Source organism: Telmatherina bonti (genome assembly GCF_933228915.1).
Source record: "Telmatherina bonti genome assembly, chromosome: 9".
In the NCBI taxonomy this organism is placed as follows: domain Eukaryota; kingdom Metazoa; phylum Chordata; class Actinopteri; order Atheriniformes; family Telmatherinidae; genus Telmatherina; species Telmatherina bonti.
Genome location: NC_136627.1, coordinates 16352114 through 16362678, shown reverse-complemented (window position 1 = coordinate 16362678; position 10565 = coordinate 16352114). Strand labels below are relative to the sequence as shown.

Below are 10565 nucleotides of genomic sequence, written 5' to 3'. Positions count from 1 at the left end.
CATGACTTACATTATGTGGCTAAACATCTGCCTTTCCTGTTGTTATAAGAACATAAGCCCAATGAACTTTCCTCACACCAACAATACATTAACCAAACTATTTCAAGAACAAACCAAAAGAAATGAAATATTTTAATTCAGTTATTAAATTATTGTTGAAGACCATTTAAAAAATGTACACTTACAAACCAACCTATCAATCAATATTAACAGGATTTATCAAATGAAAGTCAAATATTGACCAAAAAAATGTGTAGTCACTCCAACATGCATCCATTATGTAAAGGTGCCCCCCCCCTCCCAAATTTTTGTGTACGAAACATTGACATTTATAAACAGAATCGGGGAAAAAAAGAAACAAAAACAAATCAGAGGTGCCATGCTTGCCATACTGCTGCATATAATAGGATCTTATTCCAAAATTACCAACGCCGCAAGAGTCAAGTTGAAGTTCCATAGTAGCTGAAAAATACATTGTAGCTTATAAAGTCTCTGGCATAGCTACTAATGGAAACCATAGGCATAGATTAAGCAGATGGCTTTTAATATTCCTGGACAGGAACTTAAGCAGGTAGTGATACGAGTCTCCTGTTGGGATGCTCAGTTTTATTCATCATAGTGAAGAGAAGATAGGAACTTATCCACATCCAAATCATGAGGAAAACAATCAAGTGTCTTCTTGTCCTGAAAAACAAAGAACAACAGTTAGATAATAAAATAAACAGCAAAACATTTCCTTAGTTTCATGGATTGCAAATATTTGCATTGTGCTAACCTTGTCTTTCTTTCTGCTGGACTGTTTAGATTCTCTCTTTGCAGGAGGGCTGCTTGTGGGAGAAGACTGTTTGCGTTTCTTGGAGCTCTTTGAGCTTGTGGGCGACTTTTCTGCTGCTTCCTCCTGGCGTAAGCTATCCTTAAGTGGAGTGCCTGTCCTGGCGATGGCAGCACGAGAAAGAATCATGAGGGTGTGTGCAGCCATATTAATGCTGTTTTCACTCCCAGCTTCACTGGCAGGGCTACAGGTTGGTACTACATCTGGGGTATTGGGAGGTTTTAGATGCTTGGGAGTCCCCTCTCCATCTTTGCCCTTCTTCTTTCGGGAGGGAGTCCTCGGACAAGGCGCCTCATTTGTACCAATCCCAGGAAGACTATGGTCTTGGGCGTCTTGTACAGTCCCAGTCCTTTTGACTGGTATGGAAGGAGAGCCGATTCCTTGAATGTTCTGAAGCATCTCAGCTGCCTGTCTGGCCAGGGAACTGGTCTTTGAGGGGACCTTCACAACTTTGGGCTGGGTATTGGATGTCAACTGTGTGACAGCTGGAGGACTAAAGTCTCTTGATGCTGAAGATGAAGGTGTTGCCGACTGCTGCTTATGTTCTTGCATGCTACGCTGCATTTCATTCTCCTTGTTAGCTGTGACATTAGGCATCTCCTGAGAGGAAATCCTCTTCTCTGTTCGCCCCTCATGTGACTTCAAAAGAGCCTTCTCTGCAGGTTCTTTCCTGCTGCTTTCCTCTGTGTCCTTTCCGCTTCCTGATTTCAGTGCAGAATCAGAAGACAATGTGGAGCTATGAACATCTTTAACTTTTGTTTCATCATTGCTTGTTCTGTGATTCTGTTTTCTGTTCGTAGGTTTTGAACTCTGTGTTGATTCTGCTTTTTTTGTAGCTTCAGGCTGTGAAATGCTGCTAATGCTGTCATTTTGAAACTCTTTGTTATAAGTTTTATGCTCTTGTTTACGAGAGTTCTTTTTAACAGGTTCTTTCTGGTGCGTTTGTAAAGTAACTGACTCCTTGGACGACCCTGTTGCAGTCTGAGAATCTGATGAGCATTTGACAGGCTCTATCCTCCTCTTGGGTTTATTGCCAGCCAAGATAGTAGGTTTTGTTCGACTGACTGGATGTCTTGTATCTTTTTCGGATTGCTGAATAGATTTCGTTCTGGATGTATTTGCAGCCACGGGTACCACAATCTCAGCTGGTTTAGCAGCCTGTGACTGAACTTCTGATGAAGAATCAAAACATAAAATTCTCTTGTGACTGGAGCCCTTTGTTGCATCCTGCTGCTCTTTGTTTACAAGCTGCATAACTTTACCAGTCTGAGTCTTCTCACTACCTGGAATTTAGAAAAATGTCAGAGAAGTGATGGAGTCAAATGAAAGCATTGACAATGAAGTTATTTTTCACAAAGATTAAATAGCCATCATATACATTTAACAAGCACCACTACAGGTTAAGCTACAACTTACCAGAAGTTGCCAACTGCTTATTTTCCACCAACATGGGCTTGGGTTGCTGTATCGGTACAGGGGTTGACATATCAACAAGCTGTAAATACAACACCACAAATCTTTTTATTATTGTGGATCAAAACAATCAAAAAGTATGTGATCAGATTTCTTTAGTTGTTGAGATAATATTGCTTTAGTTCAACCACTTAATAATAAAATATAAGTACCTGGTTGTGCATCACCTGGACGTTCCCTTGATTATTCTGCCCCAGAACAGAAACCGGGACCACCATGGGTTTCAGAGGCGACGGCAAGATGAGAGCTGGCCCTGCACATAAATAAATATTTTATTTTTCAATAACACATAAAGATAATAATGGGTTTAACAGAGAAGACATTCGGATTTCTATTGAATTAGAGATTCATGCTATTTGCAATGTGAAAAACACACTAAATGGTTAAATCTTTGGACATCATTTTCCCTAGGATGAAAATAAAGAATCCTTAGTTTATGTTAAAAAAAAACAAAAAAACGTGTCACTTCAAGGTCTTACATTTACCATATGACAATAAAGATCATTTTTAATGTGTTTATTTTTTTCAATCCTCTTTTTCCAGTTTCTGTAAATCAAACATTTACATAGTAAACTGTTCTAATCTAATACTCCTCTAATTTGTAAAGAATTAACAGTCCTGTCTTTAATAACACTGTTATTTGATATACCCACATAGGCGACAGTTTCACTTAGGACATGTAATGATCAAAATGCCCAAGCAAAGTTTTTCCTGTTTTTTTCCTGGAACAACAAACTTAATCTAAAAGTATATTTCATTTATTTAAGTTGTTTTTCCACAGTAGTCAAGGAAAAAAAAAAAAATCAAATTCAACTAGAGATTATTTTGTCCACTAAAAAGATGCACAGTTGTTTTCTGTCTCTCACCTGTGTTATAGCCTTGGGAGTGAGCTGGTGCAGTCACAGACCACTGGTTGGTGGGTAAAGGTTGCCCCTGTGAGACACCAGCAGGTAGCAGCACCTGTTTGGCTGCCACATCTGTAGTTGGAGTCACGAGAAAATAGTTGGCTGTGGAATGCTGGAGGCCAGGGTTGGCGGTGTCCACAGGTAACTGAATTATGTATTTCTGCTCAGCTTGTGATGTTCCAATCAATGGAGAAGCTATTACTGATCCAGCAGCCTCAGCACTTTGTAAGCCACTAATTGCCTGTGCCACCTCATCAAAGTTGGTCTTTGGAGTGCCAAGACCTCCAGGGGACTTAGCTGGAGAGGAAAGGTAGATGGTGGGTACCTTGTCCCCAGATATGCTGGAAATTGCCCGATTCAAGGCTGTGTCGCTGGAAGACTCCACCTCCTGGTTATCACTTATAATGATCTTCAGCGACACTATATTGTCGGGGTCTCCTGCAGCCTTGCTTGGGGTGGTGGGGTTGGAGGTAGAAGGGCTGAAGGATGTTGCTACCTGGACACAGGGGTTGAAGGATGCAGGTGAAGAAATTGTGGATGAAGCAGCTGTTGATGAATAAACTGCAGATGTGGAAGAGGTTGTGAGTGGCCCAGTTGTAGGATTGGAAGCTGAAGAGAAGCGTGCAGGTGTTAATGTAGCACCTGCAGAAACAGATGGTACTGAGGGAGCAGAAACAGGTAAAGCTTCTCCCCCCCTGCTTGAAACCGATGCATGGGGTAAATTACCAGTGTCATTCAGCTGAATTTCCACAGGAGGCAAAAGTACAGTTTGATCACTCAAAGCTGGAGGAGAGGTTGTAGCTGGTTGCTCATTAGATCCTTGTCCTTGTTTATGGCCTTGGCTTTTGTCCACATTTGAGACTGAAGATCCTTCAGGGACAGCAGATTCAGCAGAGTCTTTTGATAAGGGGACGATGGTTGATTTATTGAGGGTGGCTGAGGTGGAGGTTCTGTCCATGGTGGGCTCCTGAGAGGAAAAAGTGTCTATAGGTGGAGGAGGTGTATTCAGAGGTTCATCAATATCCATTGGTATTACACTGACACTGTTATTCAAGAATGAGGATTTTTCTTTTATTTGAGACTCCACTGGAGCAGATGAGGACGCTCGGTGCTCCCCATGACTAACCAACAATCTGGCTGAACTGTTCTCAATTCTGGACGACCTGCCACTGGAGTCAATAACAGTTTTCTTTAACAAAATGGGAGCTGCAGACTTCCTGGTTTTACGTTCCTGTACAGCTTTAGTCTTCTGTGTTGTCAGTGTTTGCTCAGGCATATTTGAATCTCTGTGTGTCGCACCTACAAAGAAATAAATCAAGCAACCAGCATTAAGTATGGTCTTCATCATTACACATTATGCAGAAACAGAAACATCAGAAACCCAGTCGCGGCACATTACCAGTCACATATTAATAGCAATAACAGAGACCATATAATCATTTTGTTTTGAACTAGCAAGCTGCCTGCTTCTCTTGCTAGATTACAGAACAGAAAGATAAACACTAGGTGTTGGAAGAAAAACAATCTTATTTTATGTAGAAGTGTAAAAGAAAAATAATTCTTTAACTCTTCAGCAATAAAACAATGTTAAAAAAAAAAAGCTTGTAGTTTACACGACAAATAGGAAAGTTGAGCATGAAATCTGACCAGTTCAATGGGACTTCAAGGGAACCAAATACAGGAAGTAAATTACAGTACAAAGCTCATAGGTTCTCTGGCTAGGAGGATCGGCTCATGGTGAGATGTGGTAGAATGCGAGAAAAGAAATAAGATCACCAGACCACTAGGATCTGATGTAGTTCCATGTTTTGGTTTCATGGTGGAAACAGATGATGTCTTGCGTCAACCAACAGATGGAGTTTTCTTCTCTGTTGTTTATCACAACAAACAGAAGAAAATATACTGCACATTTTTTACTTATCATTGGAGTCATTTCAATCATAATCTAATTAAATTGTGATGTGCCTGAAAATTTAAAGCCTAACATACACCTTTGTTTGTCTTTGTAGTGCTTAAGAAATGGAAAATCTGACTTTACTGCCTACTTAACCAGTGTTTCGAATTAAGAAATTACACAGGGTTCAGGTTATTCTTGAGTTATTTCTTCTATACCTGATACAGCAATTTTAATCATCTCAATCTTGTACTGCAGTAGTATGTAAATACCACGGGCAAGAACACGCCTCAGGAAAAGATGCATTCTGAGTGAACCTGAAGAGTTTGAACTTTATCCATCAACAGATTATAGCATATGCCTGAACTTGTATGCAAAAACTCAGATCTGTGCTGCTCAAGACAGCAATGACAAAATACCTGGATCACAACTTTGAAAGGCCTGATCTGTGTGTGAAGAAACCGCACTGTCGTTCTCTTCTGGACTACTGCTAATATCTCCATCCCCTGTTTCTCCATCAGTGAATTTGGTTTTATCTGTAAATATAACATTTAATAAGATATATTAAGTGTTATTGTCTCACTTATTGTATATAATTGAAAGAAAGAAAGAAAGAAAAAGAAGAAAGTAAGTAAGTAAAAGATAGAAAGAAAGAAAAAGAAAGTAAGTATAGTTACGGTAATCAAAGAGGTCAAAGAGGGCTTGAAAAGCTGGGTCCGACTCGGTTTGTTCCAAAATGTCATGGATGGCGTCGTCACTCATGTGGATTTCTCCCTGACAACACAAGCCATGAAATAATGTCAGATCACAGATATATGGGCACAGCTTGGTAAAACACTCATGATAACATACAAAATATAGGTGTCATGATATTAGGACATATTTATCTGTTTAGAACCTGCAATCCAAGAATTTCATCTATGGACTGGTCTGCCTCCACTGTGCTAGCTGGGGCCTTCGATGCCTGGGGGGTTGGCTCACTGATATCACACATGAAAGAGAGTAACAGTCATTTTATGCTGAAATTGCACAACACAACATTCACCACCAGCAGCTTATATGTGCTCCTGCACTTCAGACTTCCAACTTACTTGGCAAGGATTTTATTAATGTTTTCCGCGAGCTTCTCTTGTAACGACCTGTCTCCCAAAATCTTGTCCCGCGCATTTTGGATCACCAATTGCTGCAAAGATTAAGATGTTTTGTAACAAACAAAAAAACAAAAACATGTCATGGGAAACCTTATACTTTAAGATTAAGAGCATGTAATTTCCAGTACAATAAAGTTTCATTTTCCCCCTTTTGGTCCCAAATATAAAAAGAGGTACTTTTAAAAGTTCCCAGGTCACCTGCACCTAACTATTGAGCTATTGACCTCACACACAAATGATATCAGATTCATCTTCAAGTCCTCTCTAATGCTGGGCGGACACTGTGCGATTTTGAGGCGATTTCACCACGGTTTTGCTGTTGCAGACCACGCTGCGTCATCGTGGAAACATCGTAGCGTCGGGATGTCTGGTCGGGAGGTCGTAAGCCGTACAGTGTGAGAACACTCACGAGGAAGGTTTAATTGCTGCTACGTTCTAACGATGATGCTGCGACCTCCCGATCAAACTTCTGGCATGTCAGAAATTTTCGCCGTCGCTCGTACAGTGTGAGTGGTGTTACGTCACGATTCTACGTTCGCACCTGCGCAGAAGACACCGGTGGAGCTTTAAACAATGACTGGCAACCCCAACTTCAGATGTGTGCGGTGGACACGGATGCTAGAAGAGAGATTAGTAGAAATATGGAGAGAACACGAGGTTTTCTTTTGTTTTTCGTTTCAGCGCACAAGACAGTGCACAAAACTGCAACAACTTGCTGCCTGCTCGCCATCTTGTTGTCAGGCACACTGTGGTTGTCATAGGAACTAGGAACATTTGTTTTTCGTTGTTCACACTCGAGCACGTCGTGCCGTCACACACCGACTGACGCCGACAACTTGTCGTGGTTGTCAATAATCGTGGCTGACAGCAGTCGTACAGTATGAGTACACATGTCGTAGGGTCAAATAGAGTACGAGGGACAAACCCGGTCGTGCAGTGGGAGCATTTCCCCGACAGTCAGATTTCTAAAATCGCACAGTGTCCGCCTGGCATAAGGGACACTGACTCTACATAATAGGCTAGAAGTAGTGGAAGAACCACATAAAATTCTTTAAGTCTTTGCCTGGGAACATAAACCATGCCTTGTTTAGTTTCACTTCCGGCAATTCTGCTCCAGTTTGCTGCGCCAGAAAACTGATGAGCAAAAGCACTTCTCTATTCTTAATTTCTTAAAGCTAAGAAAACTTAACAGCAGCAACATACTTACAGGAAAGTTCTCATCAACCACCTCTTCGGGTTGAGGTTCTGCACTGAGACCACTGACATTAGTGGCAGATCTGGGAGGGCCACTGGAGCCACTCACAGGCCCAGCTCTCTTCCTGGGAGTTTCCCTGAATGCAACAGAAGGATTATACAGTACCGTAAATAGACAGTTGTGCAGGTCAGAGAAGGAAAAACAACAGATGTATGACAAAGTGAACCCTCATATTAAGACATAACAATCGAGACTTTACAGATGATATTTTACTACAATAAACAAGAATCTTGCTGGGAAAAGCTCCAGCTTCCCATGACCCTGAATTAGACTAAGCGGTTAAATAAACGGATTGATCGAAACTAGAATCTAACATTAAACTAGGATTAATTTTCTTAAAGAATTGCCCTTTTTAGGGAGGTATCCTAGGGTGTAACCTGATTTACTAAATCAAGTTTCTGACAAAGGTCTACAACAATAACTCTGAGTTTTCTGCAATCAGTTGTAATTTATGTGTTATTTAAATGTTCAGACTGAAACCTTCACCTGTATCTAATTCTGTTAGCTAGTTAAGAATCTTTCTTCAGTACGTTATCAATACTGTATCTGAATAACAATCCTTACCACTTTCGTCGACCGGGAGATGTTGGGCCCGAACTTAGCCGATGCTCTGTAACTATGACTTGCACAGGCGAATCCCCTGTGGAAAAAATTTTTTTGTTACATATTATGCAAATGAAATTTATGTAAATTCTGCAGGCAAATAAAGAAAGCTGTTGGCTTTAGTAAGTTAACTTTTTATAATCATTTAAATAAATTATAGACTGCTGCAATGCTTGATATATGCAAATAAAAAAAAACCACAAGCAGTATAAGAGCAAACATGCAATTTAATGTAACTATATCAGAACAAAAATGCTTTCTAATTCAAATCAGCTTACAAAAAAAATTAATAACTTTAAAAAAAAAAAAAAAAAAAAAAAAAGTATTTTGACTGATGTTTTATGACACTAACTGGGTGTGTTTAGTAATCGGGTGCCATCATGGATTTGCTGCTGATCGCCACTACTGGAGGCTGTTCTGGTGTAGCACACGGGCGTGGAATGGCCCAGCATGCTGTGGGAGGTGTGTGCAGGGCTGATGATGGAGCTTGTTTTCGAAACAGATGAACAGATGACACCACTGGCAGAAGCCACAGTTAGGACGCGCTGCCTCGCCATGTTTGCCATCCCAATGCGGGAACGGGCTGCAATGAACACAAGCTAGTAAATACATGCCTTATTATAAATCCCAAGTAAACCAAACACATTGTGGTTTATTTTCAATGTTTGAAAACTGCATTAATAAATTGTAATCAGTCATTTGTGCAACATGGCACTATTAATACATTACATTTCTTAAGTCTCTGGGTTATGCTGAAAATGTATTTACATTGACTTAGATTTAGAAGAATTCACACTGTAGCTGAATGCAAAACAACCCTTTTACACACCACAAAATAAATACATCATCCCAAAAGAAAAACAGCAGAATGATTGAAATGAGTTGAGGATGTCATGCTTCATGCTGTTACTGTGCCTGTAAAGAGTGCAACTAATAGAATATGTAGTGGTATGAAGATGATCCAAATTTTCAGGGAGAAGTTTGTGATACTTGTACAGATTTTTTTTTTTTTTTTTTTGTAAATCCTTAAAACTGACCTTGATATTTTTATTTTTAACACACATCTACGATTTATAATCTCAGAATAATGATGTAAAAATTTATGATCTCAGATGTGAGATTTATAATCTCAGAGACTATATTCACATTTTGCAAATAATGTTTGAGTTTAATATAATGAATCTAGACCAGGGGTATTCAACTCAGTCCTATGAAGTCCGCAATCCAGCAGGCTTTCTATGTATCCCTTTTCCAACACAGCCGACTCATACGATTGGGTCTTTGTGCAGAACCTGATAGGGTGTTAGATCCATTTAATTTGGTTAAGGGGTTTTGAAGTAGAAATATGTGGTAAACCTGGTGGATTGCGGACCTCGTAGGACTGAGTTGAAAACCACTAATCTAGACTTACTTCTTCAAGTATTACTCCCATTCCCGTATCTGTAAACACATGCCTTTTAAAGTTTAAAAAACAAGATAAGCTAATGGCAAACTTACTTCTTTGACTTGCTGATATGGCCGGGGAATTCTGCAAAGACCTAAATGAAAACACAAAAGAATGACAGCACAATACAGATTATGGCTATTAGTGTCTTCATTTTATAATTTCAATAAAATTGGAGGATTAAACTTGGCGATAATTACTTAATTTGGTTGAGTGTGAAATCCAGTTTCTTCCACAAAGATGTCATGACAACAGGTACTTCATGAGACGACTCTGTTTAAGAAAAAAATAGAGGAATTATAAATAGTATAAGCAGGGGACATCAGTAGAAAACTATTTATAAATAGTGTTCATTTTTACCTTTTGTTTTAGCAGCCACATACTCATTTAAAATAGTTGTCAGGCCCTTCCCAAATATAGACTGTGTATGAATATGGGAGACAATGGATTAGTTAATATCTTTATGTACAAGCCACGTATTCAGCAGCTTCATTCTCGGCAAGTCGGAGCAAAAGTCACACTTACAAAAACACAAGCAGGAATGGTCCCATCTCCTGTCGTGTGATCGGCATACTCTTTTAAATTTGGGCTTTCGTGAATGAAAGCTTGGCTTGTGTCTGACAGCCCTTCTTCTTGGAGGTAGCCTGTAAACAAGGTAAACAAGCTCTAACTTGGAGACAAATTGTTCAGCAACGAACAAAAACAGCAAGCTGGGTGCTACAACAAAATGCTGGTTAATCATAGCTTTAATTCAACCAGTTTTCACTTCAGTGTCACTGTCGGCTAAAGCTAAAGCTACAGCTTTGCTGCGTCCGATGTGACTTACCCAAAACAAGCCGGGCGACGTCGGAAGGGAGCAACATGACAGCTACGTGATTAACAAAAGCTTTTGTTTAACTTTAAAGAATTGGCTTCATGTTTGGGGAAATGTCCCACTCAGTCGTCCAAATGCATAAAATTGAGACGCAGTTTGTTTTATTGTTAAGGCGACGTCCAAACAGCAGTACT

At 39.9% G+C, this 10565-nt stretch overlaps 1 protein-coding gene across 1 annotated transcript; it reads right to left on the bottom strand.

Annotated features, from left to right (window-relative positions):
• Positions 1-322: 322 nt before the first annotated feature.
• On the bottom strand, positions 323-10544 carry npat (nuclear protein, ataxia-telangiectasia locus). Its single transcript, XM_079246714.1, has 17 exons — positions 10384-10544; positions 10083-10201; positions 9918-9978; positions 9758-9830; positions 9611-9651; positions 8466-8696; positions 8075-8150; positions 7463-7586; positions 6196-6287; positions 6003-6084; positions 5782-5878; positions 5524-5640; positions 3172-4509; positions 2458-2558; positions 2249-2327; positions 776-2115; positions 323-684 (listed from the first exon to the last, which is right to left on the bottom strand). The coding sequence occupies exons 1-17, from the start codon at positions 10418-10420 to the stop codon at positions 607-609; spliced, it is 4086 nt and encodes a 1361-aa protein (XP_079102840.1). The 5' UTR covers positions 10421-10544; the 3' UTR covers positions 323-606.
• Between the last annotated feature and the right edge of the window lie 21 nt (positions 10545-10565).

Coding starts and splice junctions, on each gene's coding strand:
- npat (XM_079246714.1), bottom strand. CDS start 10,420: ATGTTGCTCCCTTCCGACGTCGCCCGGCTTGTTTTGG. Junction 4,510..5,523: donor CTTTCAAAGTTGTGATCCAG/GTATTTTGTCAT, acceptor ATTTCTTTGTAG/GTGCGACACACAGAGATTCA. Junction 2,116..2,248: donor TAAGCAGTTGGCAACTTCTG/GTAAGTTGTAGC, acceptor TCTAAATTCCAG/GTAGTGAGAAGACTCAGACT.